The 26,727-nt window shown below is 46.2% G+C and overlaps 1 protein-coding gene across 1 annotated transcript; it reads right to left on the bottom strand.

Moving 5' to 3' along the window:
* Positions 1-12,399: 12,399 nt before the first annotated feature.
* Positions 12,400-13,493, bottom strand: LOC124700518 (PRA1 family protein B6-like). Its single transcript, XM_047232637.1, has one exon. The coding sequence runs from the start codon at positions 13,479-13,481 to the stop codon at positions 12,699-12,701; it is 783 nt and encodes a 260-aa protein (XP_047088593.1). The 5' UTR covers positions 13,482-13,493; the 3' UTR covers positions 12,400-12,698.
* Positions 13,494-26,727: the final 13,234 nt, after the last annotated feature.

Below are 26,727 nucleotides of genomic sequence, written 5' to 3'. Positions count from 1 at the left end.
AGGTGCCAAAAATAATTCAAGAAAAGAAAGTTTTATAGTACATAGAGGATGACATGCGGGTCCCGAGTTAGCAGACAGCGGTATCACCGTTTGAGAGGCGGCAGGGGATCGAAAGAAAAAGGCAAGTGACCAAATTTGAGGTGCCAAAAAAACTCCAAGAAAAGAAAGTTGATTGCACATAGAGGATGACATGCGGGTCCCATTTAGCAGCTAGCGGTCTCAACGTTTCCAAGGCGGCAAGGGATCAAAAGAAAAAGGAAGTAGCCGTAAATCGGGGGTCAAAAAATCCAAGAATAGAAAGAATTTTGGTTCATAGAGGATGACATGCGGGACCCATGATCCCGCATCGTAAACGGCTCGATCGGAGAACGTTGAACGAGATGGCGCGATCTAGAAAAAAAACAATGCCAGAGAGGCTGCCATCTGGGCCCTACATCCCTCGGCGGTGCGGATTTGCGTTGACTCGGCCGGCGAACCCGAGATTTCGAGATGCACCACGTCCCGGGCCACCATACCCGACATTTTGGCCGCTTTCGTCGGGCTAGGTGGCCTCAAAAACGAGAAAAAAAAAGTTTTGACATGAACCACGGAGGGACCAAAAATCGTCGGCCATGGTACACCAGCAACCACGGCACGACTTCAACTTCGTCGGCCATGGCAACTTTTCTTGTAGTGATGGGGCTCCTGCTTGATCAGTATAAAGCTAAACCAATCTACGACAGTTTAGGGTTTTCACCGTATGATCGGAACATCCTACGCGTAGTTGAGCCTAATAGACACGGAAGATAATGGAAAACTAACCCTAAAAGAGGCCTAAAAACCAACATTACGTTAATTCCCGGAACATCCCTCTTAGGACTAACAAACCATACCTAACGCACTACCGGATCGTTCAACCCGTTTGCAAGGCCTAACCATACGGATATTAAACCAATCCTTGAAGAATCAAGGAGCAACTATAACGGATCGGATCTACTAAACAACGAACAAGCAAGACGCTGCCCTTACACCCGGATAGGTGTAAGGGCAGCTAGATATCGAGGGACGGCACAGCTAAGCAGATATGCGTAAGAAAAGCATCTATGCAAGCCCCAAAACATCTACGATAAGTAGTGCTACTCGCCATCAACAACGCTTCAACACGAGCAGCACAAGGTAAACGAATAAACGTGTGCTGCCTAGATCGCAAGATGCGATCTAGGCAGCATGATGCTTACCCGGGAGAAACCCTCGAAAGAAGGGGTGGCGATGCGCCTGATTTGTGTTTGTTGTGAACGTGATTGTCCTCCTTTTCCGATAACCCTAGATACATATTTATAGTCCAAGGGACTTTCTAATTCGGGCGTGCACCTAACCGTGCACGAGTTAAACTCTATCTTTTAATTCTAAACTAAGATGCGATCTACTATATTACAGATACATGGGCAATTAAGCCCAAACTCTTCGTGCAAGGCCGCTTCAAAGATGCTCCACGCGTGTATCCTTCAAGCCCATCTTCACTTACGGCCCATCTCCTGATTTGGCCAAAATCTGGTGATAACACATGCCCCCTGGTTTTGGTAATGATAATTTCAAAACCACTCTGTTTTTCCTTCGAAGGGTCATGTCGTGGCAGAGCAGAACCGTCGCAGTATTCTTCATCATGATACCTTGCCTTCTCAACTTCTCTGCACGATTTGACAGTTTTGGCACCACATCCTCGGAACCGCTAAGCATTAAATCTCCGCTATATCCCCTTTTATTTAGCCACTTCTTGCAGTTCCCCTCTTCATCCCCTTCGCATTAGCACTCCAAAAGCCCTCCTCTGCCACCATGTCTTCCTCTTCTTCCTCCTCTTCTTCGTCGGGCCTTTCCGTCCACTCCTCCCCCCTACGGGAGCCGACGCTGGAGTGGGACCCGATAGAGGCCCACGCGCGCGGCCCACATTCGCCGCGCCATAGAGAACGGGGACGAGTCTAGCCATGACTTCTCCGTCTGGTCTGAGGACGACAAGTCCTCGACCGACGGGGAAAGCGACCTCCGTTTCCTCGCCAACGGGGAATCGGAGGAGGAGAGCGATGACGATCGCTTCTCCTGGGGCGACTTCACCTCCTCCGAGGAGGCGAAGGAGGAAGAAGGGGAGGAGGACGACACCTCCTCCGACGAGCCGCCGGCCAAGCGCTTCTGCCCCTGGCCGGGCAACCTCAGCGACTTCGACAGCGACGACGACGACGCTGAAGAGGAGGACGAGGACAACGAAGGCCCCGCCGGCGGCCGCGGCAGCAGCGACGACGAGTCCGCCGAGAGTAGCGCCGACAGCGGCGGTGACGGCGATGACGAGGGCAGCGACGGCCCGTAGATAGGATCCTTAGAAGGATCAGTAGTAGTAGATGGGGCAATGTACCCCCCTAGTTCTTCCTTTTGAGAGCAACCAGCTCTTTTATGTAAGAAATCTTATTATCAATGAAGAACTTCCTCCAATTTGACTTTGCCAATTTCTTTCATATCGATTTAGCCGATTCTCCCTTATCTTGACTTTGCCGATTTGTCAATTTGGTCGATGCTCAATGAGCCGATGGCAGCGCATCAGTTTTTCACAATAAACTGTAAGACAGGTCAATCCAGTTATTCCCTCAGACGGTAACTTGCAATCCTTGCTCAATTTCAGATCCCAAATTTTCAATCGAACAGGTCCAGCCCACAGCCTTGGGACCCTTAGATTTTGGACTCCAAATCATCCGATCGTGATGTTAGACCTGACGGCAAAACTCCTGAATTAACGCCTCCAGGAAAGCTTCTAGGACCGTAGCTGAAACAACTTGACGTTGAAGCTGATACATCTGCATAACAGGTACCATTTGCTCACAACTTTCCTTGTGATGCTCTGTTCCCTTGCAGCAACAAACTGGCCCAGAGCCTATCAATGATGATGGCTCCCTCTTCAAACTCCTCCCACCAGCTCCAGTGGTTCCCTTCTGCAAGAATTCACCACTGTTTTACAAAGATTGTGGTGCAGAGTTAGCCGATTTTAACCAAAATCGGCTCCCAAGAGCAAAGGATCTTCAGGGGCAGCTGCCCCCCGAGCCTCAGTCAAGGCGAGAATAGTAGTGAAAAAGGTGGCTGCCAGGAAAACTTTGAAGGGCAAACACCCCTCTAGGCTTCAGTTAGCCTATTAAGTCCAGTAATCCTGCTCTTGTAGACCTCTACCGAAGATGATATCATCGAGGACATGCAATCCAGCTGACGAAGCTCCAGCTTGGGCACCTCCGGGTACACCACCACGCAACACCAGCCAGATGTGCCACCATCGGCTTCTAAGAAAAGGTCGGCCTCCAACTCCCATCAAAACAGGACAGGAAAGCTTACGCACAAGGAGTCGATGCACCACGAGGGCTCAGAAGGACCAGCAAATCCCTTTCTTGAACCAAGAAGCTTCACATGCAATGGCTCTCCAACTCCTCCTGGCTCAATTCTTGTGCTTTTCTGCTCAGATCGGCTCACCACCTCCAACGCCTCAAAGCTCTGCTTCCTTCATCCATTGATATATTGGTCAAAAACTCCGAGGAGGTGAAGAACATCCTTGAAGAAATCCAGCCCCACGTCCCAATGACGCTGCAGTTGAAGCCCTGGCCAGTCGTGACGTTGCAGAAGTGGATCACATCCATACTGGTGTACTGATTTGGCCTGATCAAGTGGCAGCTTAAACTCTGTAATTCTTCAGTCGATGGCTGTGCATCGGCTGTTTATTCTTGAGTCGATGTCCGAACATCGGCTGTGCTGAATTTTTTTTGTATTTTCGATTTTTTATTAGCCGATCGATTTCATGAATCGGCTTCCCCTGGGTACATACTCCGTGGCCTTGTACCTTCTCTGTGTGTATGCCCCCCGAGCCGAATCCTTCAAGTGATTGAAGATATCGGCTTTTCAGCCAATTCAAGCTTGCCTCACCACTCACTATGCTAAATCGCACATCAGTGAACACATGTGGTGAGGATAATTTTAGCCGATTGCTGGAATCGGCTTCCCTTGCAGTTGTCGATCTGACTATTTGCTGATAAATATTGGCCGTGGCTTATCCCCAGGACCAATTTCGATCTCTTCTAGTCCATCAGCTGCTGTAAACCCCAGCTTTCCATCGCCTGCTAAATCAATGATGAACACAGGCAGAAGGCATGTTGAGACTATTTGTGGCCGATTACTGGGATCAGCCTCCTTTTCCATTGCAATGTTTAACGAGGGTTTACAACTTCTTGGTTCCCTGCTATAACGACGTGGCATGCTTGAAGTGAGATCCTTGTTTCTTATTTTTTGGGGCCGATCCAGGGATCGGCCTTGCCACGTACGTCCATAGACTTGGATCTTGCTACTCTGTCAGGCCAGTGGATAAGACCAGCCTCACCCCATTTTTTGTAGCTTCGATGCGCTCACAGTCATCCAGATTGATTCCAGAGAGCGGCTCTTGATCATTTGCTTCCCAGATGTTCATGGCAGCCAAAGAGATATCGATCGAATCATCTGCATGAACAACCTCCACTTCATCTCCATCCCATTGTATGATGCACTGATGCATTGTAGATGGGATGCAGCAGTTAGCATGGATCCAATCCCTTCCTAGCAGGACAGCATAAGTGCTCTTGCTGTCGACGATGAAGAAGGACGTAGGGATGGTCTTTCAGCCGACAGTTAAGTCCACGTTCAGAACACCCTTGGCTTCTGACGGTTGGCCGTTGAAATCGCTTAGCGTGACGTTGGTCTTGATCAGATCTTCAGTGGAACGTCCCAAACGTCGTAACGTGGAGTACGGCATTATGTTGATCGCTCGCTCCCGTGTCAACCAAGCATCTTGCCTGATAGGCTGCCCATTGATATAACCCTTCGGGTATAGGGCTTTCGGATGCCCGTAGCTCCTTTCTCGTGGCTTCTCAAAGATAACCGGTCGTGGCCCGCAATCAAACCGTGCCACCGATACTTCCTCATCTCTTGGAGCACAAAACTCTGACGGGAGAACGAACACCATGTTTGTATCAGCCGATGTCCCTGCATCGGCTTTTGTCTGCTTGGGTCGCCACACTTTCTTTGGTGGGCGAGCCTCTGTCTACAGTGTTTGCTGAATTTTCACGGCCAGATCGGGCCGTGCTTTCCTCAACGTATACAGGTACTGCGCCTCGGCTTCCTCCAAGTTTCGTAGCTGTTGCACTCTGCGCTTTTGGGAGTGGCTGAGTCCATCAGGACACCACCTTGGTCGGTGATATCTATCTTCTTCTTCTGACTCCTCGAAGTCCTCATCTTGAGATGACTCAGCTCGTTTGTTCTGAGGTGGGAGAGGTCCTAGACGCTTGAACACTAAAACTTCATTTGTTCCCTTCCTCTTCTGTTTACATTCTGGGCAGTTCTCGATTGTAGGCAATCGGCTCATTCCTCGAGTCCCAGCAGTGTTTGAAGAAAGGACAGTTCCAATGCCTATCCATGTCCTCTTGCTCTCTTGACCTCCCTCTGGCGTGACGCTCATACCCTTCGTATCGACGGTATTTCCTGTTGTCTGCATCGGACCGATGATATCTGTCCTCGTCTACGTCGTAGCGCCGACGTCGGTCGTATTGCTGTTCATATTTGTTGAGGAGGTGCGCGGAAAGTGGTCGTTGATACCGCACGCTTATCACCTCTTCCTCAGTCAAATACCGTCTGTCATCATGCTGGGGCCGGTCGCGTGGATCGGCCTCCTCTTTATCTTTGCCACGGGAGCGACTGCTCTCGGGCTTATCCTTGCCATGGCGATCTGCAAGCCGTGCCATATTGATACCAAAAGAGAAACCTGGCTCGCGTCTTATGCAGTGGCTGAGATCCACCATGTTGACGTCCGGAAACGGCTGCATGTCAACTCTCATGGCAAACTGACCGAAGAGTAATCGGCCTTGTTCTATCGCCATTTGAATCTGTCCGCGCAAGACTTTGCAGTCGTTGGTGGCATGGGTGAACGTGTGATGCCATTTGCAGTATGGCCTGCCGTTCATCTCTTGTAACGTGGGGATTTTGTGGCCTTCGGGTAACTTCAGCTGTTTCTCCTTCAGCAGCAAATCAAAAATTTGCTCTGTTTTGCTCAAATCAAAGTCAAACCCTTTTGCAGGCCCTGGTTGTTTCACCCACTTGCAGGACACGGGCTTTGCCCCCCGAGTCCATTCAGCTACAGCGACTTCCTGATCTCCTACAGAATCTTCATCTTCTTCCATCTCGATCAGGGCGACGCGCTTGAACTTGTCCTGGTACAATTCTGGGTGGCGCTGTTCATACGATGTCAATTTCTGAACCATATGCGCCAATGAATTGTAGTCAGCTTGGAAGGTCACATCTTTGAGCGGCGCCGACAATCTCTGCTATCGCCGGCTCGACCGCTTCCTTCTCGGATAGGCGAACCGAATAACATCGGTTCCCGACGGTCCCGAACCTCCGGATGTACTCGGATACCGTCTCTCCTCGCCTCCGCCGAACCTCGGGTCAGATCGGCAATGCCGGCCTCGTAGCTTCTGAATGGTATTGTACATGGAATTGTTCCTCCAGCTGCTTCCACGTCCGAACCGAATCTGGTGGCAACGAGGTGTACCATCCAAAGGCCGGACCCGTGAGAGATTCTGAGAAGAACCTCACACGCAGCTCGTCTGAAGCTGAGACCATGCCCAACTGTGCCAAATATCGGCTCACGTGCTCGATTGAGCTGGTTCCTTCTGATCCACTGAATTTTGTGAAGTCAGGGAGCCGATACTTAGGCGGTAGTGGGATTAGGTCATAGTCATTGGGATACGGCTTGGAATAGCCGATCATTCTCTTCTTCGGCAGGATGCCGAACTGATCTCTCATGATTGCGGTGATCTCATCCACCGTAGGAGCTGCAGAAGTTGAGCGTTCATGACTTGTACCGGTGGCATATTTAGCTAGCCACGCCTGTTTCTCAGCATCTGCTCCAGAACTGCTTCCTGCTCCAGCAACTACTCCTATTCCGGCGATCCCTCCTGCCGTGGCAGTCCTTCCTGCTGTAACCTGGGTCATCCAGTTGTTGCAGTCTGGCACGTATGTGCACACGTATCCATGTGGAATCTCCTTGGGCGGCTCATACAGGAATTGGTAATCGCCAGGATCACCTCCAACCTTGTAGACGACGTATGCCGGTGAACCTTGTTGCTGTGGAGCTGCCATCGTGTACGGCAGTGGTGGCCTAGTATAGAGCGGCATCTCTCCTTGATGAGTTCCTAGAGCAGGTCCTGACGGAGAGTACTTGTGCTTCATGATTTCTTGCACCACATTGAGCGCGACACGCTCCAGAGTATTCACCAGGCTCTCAGAATGCCGATGAAGAGAGTGAGCAACGGCATAGTTAATCTCCTGTCGCAGGGCTCTGGTACGTTCGTCCGAAGGGAGAGATAGATCTAGTCCCTCTAGCGCGCCTTCGGGTTGGAACCCTTTGAACTTGATCCCGTGCGAACGGGTTTTCTCAAAAGCGCCGATGAGATCGGCTTCCAAGATGGCCTTGAGATCATCATATTTCTTCTTATGCTCAGGAGGCAGATCTTCATACTTGACCGGTTCTTCCGCCATCTCGGATGTTGACGTGGTTGTTGCAGAAGATTGTCCCACCGGGCGTGCCAGAATGTGTTGCCTGCCAAAACCCACCGGCGAGCAGTGGTTAAGCAACACGAAGAGCCGGGAGGCTTCCAAGGCTGCAGGGGGCCCTGGTCCCTCGACGTCGTCCCGCAAATGTTCCGGCACACGTCCTAGCGGTTGCAAAGGCGTGCCACCTGACCTATACCTGGCCAGGAAGGTGTTGGATTGCTTCGATTAGTTTCCTGCATGGCAGACACGTAAACATTAAATACGAGCCCGATCGGCTCTCAGGTTGCCCTGTGGATCGGCTCACAAAGCCGATCGCCCCATGGTTCACGTCGGGTTAACGCCGACATGGGGCTCTCGCTGATCGGTATAAAGCTAAACCAATCTACGACAGTTTAGGGTTTTCACCGTATGATCGGAACATCCTACGCGTAGTTGAGCCTAATAGACACGGAAGATAATGGAAAACTAACCTAAAAGAGGCCTAAAAACCAACATTAAGTTAATTCCCGGAACATCCCTCTTAGGACTAACAAACCATACCTAACGCACTACCGAATCGTTCAACCCGTTTGCAAGGCCTAACCATACGGATATTAAACCAATCCTTGAAGAATCAAGGAGCAACTATAACGGATCGGATCTACTAAACAACGAACAAGCAAGACGCTGCCCTTACACCCGGATAGGTGTAAGGGCAGCTAGATATCGAGGGACGGCACAGCTAAGCAGATATGCGTAAGAAAAGCATCTATGCAAGCCCCAAAACATCTACGATAAGTAGTGCTACTCGTCATCAACAACGCTTCAGCACGAGCAGCACAAGGTAAACGAATAAACGTGTGCTGCCTAGATCGCAAGATGCTATCTAGGCAGCATGATGCTTACCCGGGAGAAACCCTCGAAAGAAGGGGTGGCGATGCGCCTGATTTGTGTTTGTTGTGAACGTGATTGTCCTCCTTTTCCGATAACCCTAGATACATATTTATAGTCCAAGGGACTTTCTAATTCGGGCGTGCACCTAACCGTGCACGAGTTAAACTCTATCTTTTAATTCTAAACTAAGATGCGATCTACTATATTACAGATACATGGGCAATTAAGCCCAAACTCTTCGTGCAAGGCCGCTTCAAAGATGCTCCACGCGTGTATCCTCCAAGCCCATCTTCACTTACGGCCCATCTCCTGATTTGGCCAAAATCTGGTGATAACACTATGTTGTATTAAGACTGAATCATGTGATCCTTTGTTGTAAGAAGATTATGTGTTGTAATAAATGATGTGTTGTGATATCAATCTATTATGTCTCGCAAAAACAATATTCCTGGGATTGCGATGTACGGCATAATAGACATCTGGACTTAAAAATCCGGGTGTTGACAAATATCTAGCGATCACATACTTCAAATGCTACCATGATATTATTTTTTAAAATTTTAATTTTTAAGTGTCTGAAAATTTCAATAGAAATATGTGAGTGCTCACAAGAAGTGTGTTCACAATCCCAAAAAAATCAGAACCAAATTCGAAATACTCTAAGAAAAAAAATCTAATTTGAATAGCATCACAAGAAGACAAAAGTGCAAATGACACTTTTCAATATCAACATGTATTTTTTTTCCTTTTTCTATATTTATTTAGGATTTTGTTCCGAGAACTCTAGAGATTATAAATACACTTCTTATGAATGCTCAACATTTTTTTAATATTTTTTAGATACTTGTAAATTTGAATTTTGAAGAGTGATATCAAAGTAGCATTTGAACTTTGAAGTGTGGTACACTGGATCATTCCCCAATATGTATCGGGAGTGTTTTGTGCAGCAGAAAATCTTATTACTCCATTGATTAAATAAATACCTTCCATTTAGACACTTTCTAGCTGCTAGTGTGTCGGTGTGATAATGCTAGCAGAGCATAAGGGGATGCACAGTGCTAGAGAAGACACGTCTTCTCCTAGAAGTTCACATCATCTAAAAAAGATAATAAATATAAGTGAAACAATGTATTATCTTTTATTATTATCTCTAACAATTGTTGAAAATTGATTAAATTCTGTTAGAAAATTATGTTGATAAGGGAAGATACATGGTACAATGGTGAACATAATCGGAAGACAACCTTCTTTTTGTTCATTCTCTCTTTTCCAATTAATCAAAAAATTCAATGTGGCAACCGGAAGCGAAAGCTAACGTCACCCGTTGTACATGCCCTAATAACCAGGAGCGTTTTTTTAAAAAATAATACATTTTTTTGATCAACTTTACAAATAACACATGTTTTCAAAATTTTACGAATCTATGACTCGGTCGGTCGACAGCCGGCCGATATCTTTGGATGGATTGTTTCAAGATATTATTTAAAAAAAAAAAACATAACTAGGATGCGTGCAAGATATCTTTGGATAGATTCTTTCAAGATATTATCTTTCACCAACAAATTAACAAACGAGACATGGATCGAACACGGACTTGGTGCATCCCAGCAACAGTGCTTCAGGTTTTTCTAAAAAAAAAAATACTTTTGTTTTAAAAATTACAAATTTTGTTTCTTAAATACATACACATGTCATGAACATGCTTTAGGCTTGACGCGTAAAAAGGTTGAAACTGAGATGATCAAACTGGATTTGGGCGTAAATATTGCAACGATCTTGACAACCGACACTAGCAACATGGACTTGAAGACCAAGGCTTTGGTTTGAGCATCTTGTGGACGAATCTTAGAGGGCCAAGATTGGTTTCCATGTATGTGTCATATGTTTTGTGATGCCCGGACTTGGTGAGGTTTTGGCAGCCGAACCTGGTAGTCAGGTCAACCATGATTTTGGTGGCCGATGCTTTGATTATGCCTACCTATATTTGCGTTTTTATTTGCCAGGTAAAACTAGTAAATAGCAACAAAATAACTGATATTAGAAAAAAATAGTCAAATGCCAAGAAAATGTGCCAAAATGAATAGAGCCAGTCGATTGGGGCCGCCCTTGGGCATCCGCTGAACAATCTTTGGAGAGGTTCAGACACATTATGAGGGACGCCGGTGGAGATGCTCCTAAATGGTCATAGTAAGACAACTATTAGGCATGAAAGAACCCAAACTCCAGCAATAATCCTCTGCTGATTGCATTGTACGAACAAACGCGATAAACTGGTTTTCATACAAACAAATTGCTTGTGTTCAGCTCGAACCTCGTATGTTTCTTCATGAAAAAAGAAGCTGTACAAAATTTCATCTGTCACACGAAGTTTCTGCCTGTGTAGCTGTAGCCTTGCAGTCATGTCATAATCCAAGAAAGCTTAGCTTTGTTCTGAACGACGTCGACAGATGCTCCTTTTCTCTCCCTATTTAATTAGCACAAGGAACTAAGCAAATGTGCGTATGCAATGCAGTTCCGCTCTTAGCTAAAGTAAGAAACTTGTGTTTATATATATAAAAATACTGTATCTGGTCTTGGGTTACTTGCAGCGTCCAAAAGGAGATAGCTGCACAAAGGAAACTTCATGTGGCGGAAATAAACTGGAAGCAACAAGCAAGTAACCAACCACGGAACCACCCTGCTTCCTCGTGAATCACAGATATACACCTTATACACCAAATGCAGAACGCAAGTCACGCCCAGAATACAAATCATACTCCGTATATGCTTGTGTTTGAAACGTGAATCGAGTAAAAATCAAACAATCTTTCAATCACCTTTGATCTGATGCCAATCAGCAAAAAGCTCACAGATATCATGGTGAACTGAGGATCCTCTGCCTTCGCACCAGTTAGTAGGAAAAGGGAGCAAAACGATGAGCGGACTGATATGACTTTCCTCTTCTCCAGATCTTACAGGAAAGTAATGTGTGTGTGGTGTGTGTGCTGAAGTACCCCTATTCTGAACAAATCTCACCGTTTTTACTTTCGATTCAATGAACATCATCATTGCAGATCTTCGCAAGAATATAAAATCCAGTGAACCATGAAACGAAGATGATTTCCACTTTCCAGTGAGCCAACATCATTATGGGTCATGGCCGATACAAAAAAAATGCAAATGAAAAGGTAACAGCTATATGCAATCAACTAAAGCAATCTGTACAACTGGATAAATGAGGTGTTGATAGCATAGTCTGCAACCTAACATGGCACTGTAACATGTAGAGGAATAGGTGGATGAATTGGCATGGTAGAAGCATTACAAATGATCGATTGTGGAGACCTGTATCCTGGCTTCAGGCTATACATGATATGTCTCAATCAGCACAAAGAGATAATACTAATTCATATGTCTTGGTGTAACGAGTTACAAAATTCACAAAGCAAACTGCATAAAAACATCAATTACAGGTCATCGAAGTAAAGAATCAGATGGCATGGCTCTTATCAAGATAATAAGAGTTTTATGTATGAAACACATCACGGATTCACGGTACCAGATACCAACTCAATTGAGAGAAAACAGTACTCCTATATGTTCATAGTATGATTGCATCTTATCATTGCAGATCTTCTCAAGAAGATGATTTCCAGGGAACCAAGAAACAAAGATGATTTCAACATTCCGGTGAGACTACAGAAAAATGCAAAGAAAAGGAAACCACCTGTGTGCATTTAACTGATGTGATCTGTGAGACAGGGCAGAAGCAGTGTTGATGGCATCTTTTGCATTACCATGTAGAGAAACAGATGGTTGGGTTGGCATGCTAGGAGAAATTACAAAGGATTGTGAAGACATAAATCCTAGAAACTTGACATTATATATATTTCAATCAAGCCGTAAAGTGGTACTACTAGATTCATGCATCTGGGTGTAGAGTTACCAAATTGACAAACAAAAACATCAACGAATAGGATGGCAATGACTATTACCAACATACCAGTTTTATACAAATGAAAAACGTGACAGTGCCCATTGCCAACTCAACATAGAAAGAGCAGCATATGTTCATAGTATGATCGCACACATTACAATGAGTCTAAAAATAATCACAAACCAATCTAGAATTTTTTACATGCCAACGGAAGTGCTATGTAACAGATAATGGACCGGCAGTTGCAAGCAAGAACACCAAGAACGCTGAAAAGATATGGTAGTACCAAATCTTGGGCGGCATCACACCACGCCAAAGCTGCACAGAATCAAGCAATGCGGACGTAGGTGGGCAAGATGGGTCCAGCAGCACTGATGCCGGCGGCCATGATCCCGTTACCCGCAGCCTCCTGCTCGGTCAAGAAGAGGTCGTCGGTGGACCTGAGCGCGGCGTGGGCTGCGACGAGGGCGACCCCGACCATGACGGAGCCGACGATGTTCCAGCCGACGTCGGTGAAGAGCAGCGCGACGACGGTGACGCCGGAGAGGGCCGCGAGGACGGTGCCGTCGTCGAACTCGGTGCCGAGGATCCGCAGCGGCTGGCCCGGCTCGGAGGGGCGCGCGAAGTAGAGGAAGAACCAGGCGGCGCAGAGCGCGAGGAGCGCGAAGAGCGTGCCCGGGTGCCAGAGCAGCGAGGCGGCGACGGCGGCGAGGATGGCGAGAGCGTAGTTGGAGCGGAAGTAGGCCGCGTTGCGGCGCATCCGCGCCACCGCCTCCCCGAGGTTGGGCGGCCTGGAGAAGGCCGGGGTGCGGAAGACCTCGCCCCAGGGCCGGCGCGCGGCCACCAGGGCGTACCCCTGCTCCCGGAACCGGGTGACGAGCTCGGCGGCCTTGGCGAGCGAGGAGGGCGGCGCCGTCGGGTCCTGAATCGGGGCCGGGGCGGAGGGCGAGGGCGATGCGGGCGGGACGTGGGTTGGGTTGGGGTAGGAGGAGGGCGGGGTTGGGTAGGTGGGGATCTTGGCGTAGCCGCCGGAGGAGGCGGGTGGGGCGGTGTAGGAGCCGTACATGCCGGCCGGAGGGGCCGAGGCGGCGGTGGCGCCGGAGTTGCGCATCGGGAGATCGGAAAATTTTGGGGTGGAATCTAGGGGAGAGGTTGAGGGGAAAGTGGATGGAGGAAGAAGAGAAATTGGTTCGCTGTAGAGGAAGAGGGGGCCTCGTCGTCGCTATTTGAGGGAAGGTGCGCGTGCCGTGGAGGGTGGTTTTGCTTACGGGCAAAGTACCGTGTGTCCACCTTCTTTTCAGTTGTCATCTCATCGTGTTGACATCACCAGAACAAAATCAGGTCGTGTGGAAGTTTTCCGCGGTGGTAGCTACTTGCACTACCTCTCTACAAATAGATAAATAGAATGAGGTTTACCTAAGACAACTAAATAATTTCTCTAAAACAAAGACAACCCATCAACCGAATAAACGAGCCAGCCACCACTTGCGAGAAACCATGTACATCTAGAATTTATTCTAGCAATGGTTGCACCCCATGTCGAAAACACGCAATAAAAGTTATAAGAAATATGAAAACAATTCATGGCACACATTCGACATGACAATTTCAAGTGTAACCGGCGGCTCAAAGAAGAAGAAAAAAAGTAGCAAACTCTGTTGTGGTAGTATCAGCGGACACAACTCATGACATTGCCTGAATTAAAACCTCCATGCCACCAATGACAAAGAAACAACAACAACGGCAGATATTTCGAGGAAGGCCATCTACTCTGTCTCTTTTGATAACCGAGCGTGTTGTAGGAATCACGGCATATTCGAAGAAGGTTAATAAGCGGCGGCGGAGTGGGGGGATAATTGTTCAAAAAGCTTTGTTATGCCGAAACCTAAATGTAAAGTCAGCAACACTTCTAAATGCCACTTCTTCCCGTCGCATCCGTCTTCAGGACGATATAGTCACAGGTTTTCACTTTTCAGTGAGTGAAAGATTTGTATCCGGGTCTACGTTCAAAGCTTCTACCCTAGAGCAAATTCGAGAGGCCTTCGTAGCACATGACATAGATTCCCTCACATCTTTAAAAAATCACTTGGGTTGGAAATAACAGCAAACATGGTCTTCTCCTCCACTTTAGAAATAGGCTTCTCCATGCTCTTTAGAAGAATAACAATCTAGAGATTGTTCCATACAAAGGAATAAGAGGATTCCAGACTACAGTGTGTAGCATCAACATCATTCGAAACGAGGCGTGCGATTATGGAGTAATATTGTGTAATGGCAACATAAAACAAAATAAGATAGTAAAGAAATAACTCAAAAGAACTGGGGTTAGTCTCTATGGGTGTCGGGGCGATCCCTTGCTACTTCCTCGAACATGTTCCTTTTCCTAGAGACTCGAGAGGAATCAAGGTTTGGAATATTTTTCTCTTGTTTTGATGATCTTTACCTACACGTTCGGTATCATTTTTTACGACGAGTCGATTTCACGTGGGTTTTAAGTTCTTCTCGGGTTCTCCTTTTCCTTGTCCGATTTTCTATGGTTTTTTGTTTATTACATTTTGTCTATGTGGTGAGAACAATAACATTTGGTACACACATGTTAATATGAGATGTTGACACACTCGTACGACAAATATACACATTCTAACTTTAGAAATCTGCACTCTAATTTAGAAAGCGTAATACATAAACTTAATTGGGCCTCTTTACAAATTCACAACAATATAGACCAATTTATTTACTGAATATCTGTTTTAAAATATTTACGAAGGCAGGTACAAATCGTATAACGGGGATTGCCCACGAGTTATAAAACCCACACAATCAGCCTTTATATAGGGAAGGAATATCTTAGAGGGGGTGGTCATTCTTCATGAAACGATTCATGAGTTACATAATAAGAAGATGGATATGGTTCTATTTAAGATTGACTTTGAAAAGGCTTATGATAAAGTGAAATGGCCGTTCTTACAACAGACTTTGAGAATGAAGGGCTTTGCTCCTGAATGGTGTCGGATGATCCAACAATATGTCCAAGGAGGGAGTGTCGGGGTTAAGGTAAATGATGATATTGGTCATTATTTTCAGACAAAAAAAGGTTTCAGACAAGGTGATCCGTTGTCTCCTATTCTTTTTAATATTGTGGTGGATATGCTTGCCATCATAATTGAAAGAGCAAAAAATGATGGCCAAGTAGGGGGCCTTATTCCTCATCTTGTTGAGGGGGGATCTCTATATTATAATATGCCGATGATACTATCATTTTCTTGGAACATGACCTCCAGAAAGCTGTGAATATGAAATTAATTCTATGTTTATTTGAAGAACTCTCAGGGCTCAAAATTAATTTTCATAAGAGTGAGATTTTCATTTTTTTAAATATATCTAACATGCATTTTAAAATAAAAGGAGCATAGGAGGTCTCCCATGTGGCAAAACATCCCAAAGGACATGTAGTTATTCCCTCAGTCCAAAAGGGCAAGGCCCACATTATTTTGTGCAATATTTAATGCCCGACCTGGACATTAGTATATATACAAGATGTATAGACTGATCTTGTGCAAAATGTGTTGTTTAACTTTTCTTGAAAAATATTTTTATTTTATCTCCAATTATTCTAATTTCCCATGGATGTTATAAGCGAAAATCATAGTCAAGTTGTGGTTTGTTGAAAGAAAAATTACATCACACGTTACATTTTGGCGGTTGAGTCGCTGCCTTGGTGGTAGCTGACTTTGGCAAACTTTGAGCCACTAGCAGGTGAACCCTATAATTACTAAGGACCACATGTCAGTGACTCAAGTCATCTAAGTTTGAGCCTATAAAGTTAGCCAATCCGAGCCTCATTTCGGAACAAAGAGATAAATAGTTTTATATATACATCAATATGGTATCTAGTTTCGTAAATATTTATGTGAACAACACCACCGGTAGAACAGTGTTGGACGAATGGTTCAGGAATATTTTTGATTTAAATTTTAAATCCACGTAAAATGCATGGGTAACAACCTAGCCATCCCATCTCGATGTCGGGCATGACATGCTCCATGTTAGGGATGGCACCCACAGGGTATGGGTACGGGTAGAGCCATCCCGTACCCGTACCCATCACCTTTAATCTTACCCGTCACCCGTACCCATACCCGTCAATGGGTACACGTTTTTCCCATACCCGTCACCCGGTAGGGTAAATGGGTACCTGCGGGTAAAAGTACCCGCTCTTACAACAGATCAAATTCTTCAAAAAAATATGATAGGAGGTGAAGCGATCCTGAATAGAGGTCTAATCCTCACTGATCTACCAACGATTATGAGACAGGAAAGCGTGAGATTTATCCTAGCAACATGAAGACATGATTAGGGAAAAATTAAGTAGATTAAAATATTATAATGGCTCAATTGTTAATTTTAGATGGGTACATGGGTACGCGGGTATGGGTTCTATGATCCCATACCCGTACCCACTCTACCCGATGGGTATGATATTTTCCCATTTACAAACCCATGGGTAATATTTTGTCCCATACCCGTACCACTATTGGGTTTTTACCCGGTGGGTACGCGGGTCATGGGTACCCATTGCCATCCCTACTCCATGTGTCGCAAGCAAAGGAAGAGTAGGACATGTCAACTTTAGAAGGAGTAATCTTTTTTTCTAAAATAATTTTGGAAATTAATTAAATTGAAAAAGGAAGGACCCACACCCTGCAACGTCTAGGTTGGGCCAAAGAAAACAATGCTGCATCACGTCATTGTTTGAATATGTTCATGGCCAATTTGTGTCCAGGCCCAGGAAAGGGCAATCCTAGAGCTTGAGTGCTCGACGGCGAATCCTATTCATCACCCGCGGGTGATGGGTACAAACCATCGCCCGCGTGGTTTTAGCCAACGGAGAGTTTCGGGCCGCGGCCCATCGACAGGCCGGGAGCTAGTAGGCCTCGGTTTTTTCCGGTTTTCATCGAGTTTTTTTCTGGTTTTTCTTGGTTTTCGATTTTCTTTCGGGTTTTTTTCGAATTTTTTTTTTAGTTTTTTTATTTTTAACAAATTTTAAATTCGAGCAAATTTTAAAGTTAAGCAAAATTCAAATTCAAACAAATTTTAAAGTAAGCAAATTTTAAATCTGAGCAAATTTTGAATCTTGGAAATTTTAAATCTAAGAAAATTTTGAAATCTAGACAAATTTGAAATGTAAGCAATTTTCGAATACTTTCAATTTGAAGCAAATTTCGAATCTAAGAAAATTTCGAATTTGGGAAATTTTGAAGCAACGGTTTCCTTACCTCCTCCCGACGCTGGGTGGAGTTTAAGGGTCCGTTTGGTTGATGGACCTACATGCATAGGATGGGATGGATCAGATTTTAAGGATGGGATGGTCCACATTAGGGTGATCCCAATTCCCGTTTGGTTCAAAGATTTGAGGGGATGGGATGACATGTGATTAGCTAATAATATTCAATGGCAATTTATAAGCAGTGATTAATTTAAATTAGGCTAAGCAAATTCCGTAGCAACTCGACGACCGCGAGGAGGCCTCGCCGGCATCCCGCTTTCTGCGGGGGCGGCGACCGCGAGGAAGATGGTGTACCGCTCGACCCCGAGGAGGAACGACCTCGCCGACTTCCCGCTCGATGGGGGCGTCTACCGCGAGGAAGACAGGCCTCGCCGTCGTTCCGCTCGACGGGGGCGTTGACTACGAGGAGGACCGGCCTCGCCGGCTGGAGGTGGAGGAGCCGCTGGCCGTCCACGACTGGCGTGCGGCGACTTGAGATCTGCTGCAGCCAAGGAAGGTTGTGTGGGCGGGGTAACGGCGAGGCGACATCGACGCCATGGACGGCGGGAGCTCAAGGCGTGCGCGCGGGTGAAGATGCGCTAGGCGTGGATGCGCCTGCAACAGGGAAGGTGACTCGGCGGCGGTTTCTTTGCGGCTAAGCGCGGCGAACACGACTTCATTAGCGAGATTAGAAGCAGTCCACCAGATTAGCGAAACGTGGATTGGGAGGTCCGGCCGATTTTCCCGGATCAGTTGATCCACGTTTTCCACAGAATATTCTCCTGCGGTGGATGGTTCCATCCACTCCAGTTACAACCAAACGCTACCAAAGTATGGATGATCCCATCCCATCCCTTCTTTTATCATGAACCAAACGCACGCTAAGTGGGAGCCTGATGAAGGTGATCGCAAGTGGGTCGGCTCATTAATTTATTCGTTCGCCCAAACAGAGTACGATCTTTCTCTATTTCCTACGGCAGCTTCCATGGCCCCGGCGGCGCCCTCTCGCTGATTGGGTTCAGGGCCACCTTCAGCACCTGCAACAGCGCCACCGCTCCGGCGGCCAGCAGCACCGAGAGGAGAAACAGCTCGTCAATGGCGCCTGTAACAAGCCAAGTCAGCTAGCTAGCAATAGTGAGTAGTGACTAGGAGCTGGTGAGACAGGTGTGAGTTGATCTGCTTGTGGTGGCGGGGTATATATAGCTCAGGGTGGAGGAGGGACGCAACACGTAACCAATTGTTTAGTTCATAGCGACCTGTGAACTCGTGAATATTGCGGGGTGGTTACTGGTTAACACATGTCCTTTCTCTAAGCTCGATCAGCAATAATTAAGATCGAATACATGCATGGGTGGACGACCTTTCCTGATGTGGTAGTCCAATCAAAAATATCCATATATGGCCATATATGCACGCATCATCAAATCAGGCGATTTTTCTAAATAATACATTTTTTCTTATTTTCAAAAATAATACTCGGTTTCAATCTTTGTCACGAATAATACACTATCGGGGACACGTATCCCGATTAGAAGGAATCGGGAACAACAAACCCGATTAGAGGTAGTCGGGATAGGCTACCCAAGTTCTCTCTGCGCCGCGCGAGGCTACCCTCAGCTTTTTGCACTAATCGTGATAGAGGAACCCAATTTCTTCCAATTAGGGTAGAGGAACCCGATTTTTTCCAGTTGGGATAGAGGAACCAGATTTCTTCCCACTACTCTGGTAGAGAAACCCAATTACTTCCAATTGGGGTAGAGGAACCCAACTATTTCCAATTGGGGTAGAGGAACCCAACTACTTTTAATTGGGGTGGGCTCCACGCAGATTCCCTGCTACTCGGGTGTGTTACCACGATACCTTTTAATCGGGGTACTAGTCCCCGACGGCGTATTATTTGTGGAAAATTTTGAAATCGAGTATTATTTCTGGACATAAAGAAAAAAAGTATTATTTTTTAAAAAATGGCCATCAAATCACATACTTATTGGGGAAAATAATTTGTTGAGAACATTTACGTATAATATCATATTTTGAAACTTACCGATAGCTCGTATGTATTCTCAGGCAGTTAATTGTAGATAATCATATACTGAAGTATTTGGGTCAATATATTAATATTATAGTATCAAATAATATATACAAGCTAGGAACGAAGTAACCATATATCTTAGCTATCGTACTATAAGGAGGTGATGCCCAGAAGCAGTTGAGTTTTTTTTTTTTTTTTTTTTTTGCGAGAAGAAGCAGTTGAGTTATACATACAACATGTGCACGAACGTACCGCGGCGCCTGTTCAATCGTGATCCACATTGTGTGTTTGATCCGGTGATTGGGTTGGTATTGGGAGAAGATTTTTTTTTGTCTGGTTAGAGATATTGTGCTTTCTTATCGTCTGGTTAGACGAGGACGATACTGATCGCATGCATTAGTTTAAATAAACAGCAAGTCTGCAATTAACATGTGTTGAAGTTTCTCGGAACATACACAAACACTACGTGTGTACAGTACTAGTTAGCTTGTGTTGCGAGTCAAAATCTTTCTTAGAAATATGGTATCCTAATTGAAATAGTGCACCTCCCTGTTTTTTTTTCTTTTAAGCTGATGCTTGCGATCATTAACATCCCTCCCTCTAAGAGCATCCCAACCGTTGGGCTCCCCATGCCGAAATCCGGCGTCATTTAGCGCCGGATGGATTTTTTTTTTGGCCTGGGAGGTCCATTTTCCCAGCGGCGAGCCCATGGTCGCCTTCTGACGCGCACCCACCGCGTGCATAGCGACGATGCAGTCGCCGGGAAGGGCAACCGTCGGAGTGCCCTTGACGCATTGAACCGCCGTAATGGTCCGCGAAGTGGTCTGGCGAGCCCAAACGCCTCGTCGGGAACGGTCGAAGTGGCCACGACGCGAGAACCGCCGTAATGGAGCAAGAACTCCGCGGAAGAGCAACCACCGCTCTCTTCGTCGAGAGACCTACATATACGGTTTCCGACGGCCGACGCCATTCATCTATTCTCTCCTCTGTGAACCATTAGCGATCTCGATCTCTTGGCCATCGGACACCGACAGCGAGGGGAAGCCGCCTGGATAGCGCCATTGGTGGGATCAAGCTACATCGTCCAGCAGCGATGATTTTCCCCGCCGGCCAGCGAGGACGAATGACATGACGACGAGGAGGAGGAAGAAGAGGCCGAGAAGCAGGCCGAGGAAGAGGCTGAGGAGGAGGAGGAGGAGGAGGAGGAGGAGGAGGAGGAGGAGGAGGAATAGGCTGAGGACGCTGATGACGAGGAGGAATCAACTTCCTCCGACGAGGAGGTGACGAGCCGAATGCGTCGCCGCCACGTCGATGAGGCGGGGCCATCTAGGAAGAAGAAGTAGTTTATGTTTGTTTTAGAGTTTTTATATGTAATTTTTTATGTTTATTCGAATTATGTATAATTTGTCTATGTTGCACCACTTGAGAGTTCAAAGCTTTCGTTCGACGAGGGTGTTGCCGTAGATCGGGAAGACGAGAGTATTGCCGTAGAATCCCAGGCCATTGTCGCCGACAGGTCGGGGCCATCAGACGATTTCCGCGCTTTTCTCTCGTCCAGAGTCCCCGAGCGCTTCCCGGGGGGCCGGGGATGGCTTAGGCTCTCCGGACGGATGAAAGGTTTAATCCGGACGAAACCGAGAAGCCGGGGGCGCGACTGGACCGTTTTTATCCATCCAGATAAAAAAAAAAGACGTCTTAGAGACCTTATCGGGGAGATGGCTGAAGATGCTCTAACCAACGGAAAAAGAAGCACATATTCTAACCAGACGACAAAAGGTTACACAGCTCATTGATCATAGGACCAAACACAATAGATATCAAGAGCAGCCAGGCACGGATCGCCGGCACGTGTGTTATTGGGGGGCAATTTTTGGCTCGTTTCGACATGTCCGAGAGGAGCGCTTAAATCAGCCATATCTATCGGGCCAGGCCGCGTTGGAGTAGCTTTGGCTCACTCTCCATTAAACTACTCCACGTATCCTCTTTTCTAATGAACACATTCATACTCCGAATCAAAATAAGTTATATATGAAAAATATGTGTATCGATGATTCAATGCTATGAATCAATTCTGGCAATTGGTTTCGAATTTCGTCAATCGTAAATCATAAATTTCGTGTATGCAATTTTGAGTGAATTTTGCCAAATTTATCGCACACGCTCAACCGTTTGAAATATTCTTTGATGAGTAGGTTCACCTCAATATTCGCATGACTCTCGTGTTGTAAGGGTTTGTTTCGGTGGATATACATGGATAGATAAATGATCCGCTAGTATACTGTAATTCGCACGTATGTGTGTGTATATTTTAGAGTACTCTTGCTCAACTTCTCACGAATTTTGCTAAATTTATCGCACACGCTCAACCGTTTGAAATTTTCTTTGAGAAGTAGGTTTACCTCACCATTTCGCATGACTCTCGTGTTGAAAGGGTTTGTTTCAGTAGATATACATGGATAGATAAATGACCCGCTAGTATACTGTAATTCGCACGTATGTGTGGGTATATTTTGGAGTACTCTTGCTCAACTTCCCACTTGCTATCTTCATGGTGGTGGTCATCCTGGTCGCTGGTGGTGGCTGGTGTTATTTCCGGGCGCCGTCCTGATATGTCGGCGTGACCGCATCGGCAAGGTAAATTACGACATGAACGGCGGCGTCGTGGACGGCGACGTCACAGTGTTTTTTTCACGCCGTCGTGACATGCCGGCGTGGACGACATCGGCATGGTGGCGTCATGCTTTGTGAAGGGCGACATGGCGCCAGAGATTTGTGCTCGGCGACGTGGTGCTTTTCCAGCGTAACGGTGGTGTCAAGGTGATGTTCCTTTCGTGGTCGGCGACGTTGTGATGCTTGTGACCGGTGGTGTCATGGTGCTCGCCGGTGACATGGTGATGCTTGTGACCGGCATGAACGGTGCGTAGTGTCATGGTGGTGTACAGTGACATCGTGATGCTTAATTGTGACCGGTGTGAACGGCGGTGCCAAGATGGTGCCTGGCTTCGTGATCGCCGCCGTGGCGATGCTTTGATGGGTGAGGTAAGTACACCATATTGTCATACATGTGAGGCTAAGAACAACATGTGACCAACCAAACAAAGTGGCATTAGTGTACCACTATATGCAAACCAGGCTACCAAACAAAGTTTTTTTTTCCCAGAGCTTGTATGGAACGCGCAGTGCTTTCCATCTCCCAGGCGCAGTATTCCCCAAACCAGACCCATCCAACCAAAATCGCCCATAGTTTCCATGCATCACATATTTGATAACTTTTGGCTTCAACGCAAAGATTTATATTAATTTTGGAAGACAAGAAAGCAAATATTATTATGCAAAAGAAAATCACTAGCAGGGAAATGCTATTGAAAGGACATGAATGCCGCCTAGAGGGGGTGAATAGGCGGTTTAAAACTTTTACGAATATGGATTAACAAATGCAGAATAAAACTAGCATTTAATATGTCAAGAACAAAATCTATATAACTAGAGTTCACCTATGTGCACCAACAATTTATGCTAAGCAATACAAGCAACTATGTGATAGCAAGATATATAACTTCAAGCAAGAAGGCTATCACAAAGTAAAATGCATAAGTAAATAGTTCGGGTATAGGAATAACCGAGGTGAGGCGGAGATGACGATGTATCCCGAAGTTCACACTCTTGTGAGTGATAGTCTCTGTTGGAGCGGTGTGGAGGACAAAACACTCCAAACGCCATGAATGCCTCACCGTATTCTCCTCGAGAATTCCCATCAAAGGGGAAGACCTCGATCCACTATAGAACCTTAAGGGTGGTCACCGAACCCTCACAAAGGTTGGGGCTATCTCCACAACTTAATTGGAGGCTCCCAATAAATTGCTGCAAAGGCCTTGCCCTTGAAAAATCTTCACAACTTAATTGGAGTCCCCAAGAACACCACAAAGACCACTAAGCCATTTAGGATCCAAAGACCCAAGAGGAACAAGCTCCTGAAGTAATATACTCATGAACATTCCCCTCCCCATATCATGCGGAGAAGTCAAACCGATGCACCAAATGCAATGGCAAGAACACCACAAACATGCTCAAGTCCTTCACTCTCAAATTCCAACAAAGCTATAAGAGCTATTGGAAGAATAAGAGAGGAAGAACAAAGAGGAGAACACCAAATTCTCCAAGATCTAGATCCCAAAAAATTCCTCACAGAGAGGTGATTTGGTTTGGTCAAAGTGTGGATCTAGATCTCCTCAAACTTTCTCTTAAAAAAATGGAAGAAGCATTGGATGTGGAGAGAAATCTCAAGATCAAAAAGTCAACAACAATGGTGGAGGAGATTGAGAGAGAGAGAAAGAAGAAAATGCAAGAAAGAGAGAGAGAGAGAGGAGACATAAATAGGGGGCACACAGATTTTCTGACCGTTTGGCCAAATTCGGCCTTGACCGGAACTGCTAGTGGCAGCTTGCGGTACTGCCGCGCGAGCGAGCACGTGTGCTCGTGCCGAGTAGGCGACACACATGTCCATCCAGCGAGCGGGCTAGGCGGCCTGGTGTGGGGCGGCGGGATGCGCCTGGGCGTGGAAGGGCCGGCTCGGTAGTGTGATGACCCACAAGTATAGGGGATCGCAACAGTCTTCGAGGGAAGTAAAACCCAAATTTATTGATTCGACACAAGGGGAGGTAAAGAATACTTATAAGCCTTAACAACTGAGTTGTCAATTCAGCTGCACCTGGAAAAGCACTAGCAACGAGGGTGATGTGAAAGTAGCAGATGATATGAGAGCAATAGTAACGAGTAACACGATAGCAGTAGTAGTAATATGAGAGCAATGGCACCGGAAAACGAGTTGACATGTAGAACGAGTATATGATGATGAAAGATGGACCGGGGTTCCCAGCTATCTACACTAGTGGTAACTCTCCAATAACAAGTGTTGAGTGAACAAATTACCGTCGGGCAATTGATAGGATTGAAATAGCATTAAGACAGAATATCAAGATCATTAATCATGTAGGCATGTTTTCCAATAATAGTCGTACGTGCTCGCAATGAGAAACTTGCACAACATCTTTTGTCCTACCAGCCGGTGGCAGCCGGGCCTCTAGGGAAACTATCTGGATATTAAGGTACTCCTTTTAATAGAGCACCGGAGCAAAGCATTAACACTCCGTGAAAACATGTGTCCCTCACATCACCGCCATCCCCTCCGGTTGTCCCGATTTCGTCACTTCGGGGCCATTGGTTCCGGACGAGTGACATGTGCATACAACTTGTAGATACAATCTAAGCAATAAGTATAGAGCTCAAATCTAAGATCATGCCACTCGGGCCCTAGTGACAAGCATTAAACACAACAAGATTGCAGCAACAATAACTTCATAAACTTTGTAGATAGACAATCATAACGTAACAATCCATCGGGTCCCGACAAACACAACACCGATTACATCGGATGAATCTCAATCATGTAAGGCAGCTCATGAGATCATTGTATTGAAGTACATGGGGGAGAGAATACCAACTAGCTACGGCTAGAACCCGTAGTCCATGGGGGAACTACTCACGGAGCATGATGGAGGCGATGGCGTTGATGGAGATGGCTTCCGGGGCACTTCCCCGTCCCGACAGGTGCCGGGACGAGAGACTTCGTCCCCCGAATTGGAGTTTCGCGATGGTGGCGGCGCCCCTGGAGTCTTTCTGGAGTTTCGTCAAGAGTTACGGTGTTTTTAGGTCGAAAGGGATCTTATAGGCGAAGAGGCGGTGCAGGGGGGCACCTGGGGGCTCCCCACCACAGGCCGGCGCGAGCCCAGGCCAGGCCGCGCCGCCCTATGGTGTGGTGGCCCTCTGGCCCCTCTCCGACTCTTCTCGGTGTTCTGGATGCTTCCGGGAAAAATAGGAGGTTTGGTCTTCGTTTCGTCGAATTCCGAGAATATTGCCCGAACAGCCTTTCTGGAACCAAAAACAGCAGAAAACAGAACCGGCACCGTGGCATCTTGTTAATAGGTTAGTTCCGGAAAATGCATGAAATCATCATAAAGTGCAAGCAAAACATGTAAGTATTGTCATAAAACAAGCATGGAACAACAGAAATTATGGATACGTTGGAGACGTATCAAGCATCCCCAAGCTTAGTTCCTGCTCGTCCCGAGCAGGTAAACGATAAAAAGAATAATTTGTGTAGTGACATGCTACTTACATAACCTTGATCATACTATTACAAAGCATATGAAATGAATGAAGTGACTCAAGGCAATGATCTATAGTTGCTAACAAATAGATAACATATAGCAAAACTTTTCATGAATAATACCTTCAAGACTAGTATCAAAAGTCTTGCACAAGAGTTAACTCATAAAGCAATAAGTTCAAAGTAAAGGCATCGAAGCAACACAAAGGAAGATATAAGTTTCAGCGATTGCTTTCAACTTGTAACATGCATATCTCATGGATAATTGTCAACGCAAAGTAATATGATGAATGCAAATAAGCAAGTATGTAAGAATCAATGCACAGTTGACACAAGTGTTTGCTTCTAAGATGGAAGGAAGTAGGTAAACTGACTCAACATAAAGTAAAAGAATGGCCCTTCAAAGAGGAAAGCATCGATTGCTATATTTGTGCTAGAGCTTTGGTTTTGAAAACATAAAGAGAGCATAAAAGTAAAGTTTTGAGAGGTGTTTGTTCTTGTCAACGAATGGTAGTGGGCACTCTAACCCCCTTGCTAGACAAACCTTCAAGAGCGGCTCCCATGAATTATTTTTATTTTTGGTTGGCACTCCTTCCAACCTTTCTTTCACAAACCATGGCTAACCGAATCCTCGGGTGCCTGCCAACAATCTCATACCATGAAGGAGTGCCCTTTTATTTTAGTTTTATTATGATGACACTCAATCCCCACACTACAAGAAAAGTTCTTATAGACAACGTCTCAAAATCGTCCGCTAAGGGGTATTTTTCGTCGCCTATGGGCCTAACCCGACGATATGGGTTCTGTTGTGGAAACTGCGTCAGGCAAAGTCCTACGACGATTTTTTCGGTCCGTCGCGCTTGGGCGCCCTTCCGCCACGGAAAATCGGACGG

This window comes from Lolium rigidum, chromosome 3 (assembly GCF_022539505.1).
Source record: "Lolium rigidum isolate FL_2022 chromosome 3, APGP_CSIRO_Lrig_0.1, whole genome shotgun sequence".
Taxonomy (NCBI): Eukaryota; Viridiplantae; Streptophyta; class Magnoliopsida; order Poales; family Poaceae; genus Lolium; species Lolium rigidum.
This window is presented reverse-complemented; position numbering and strand designations above follow the sequence as displayed.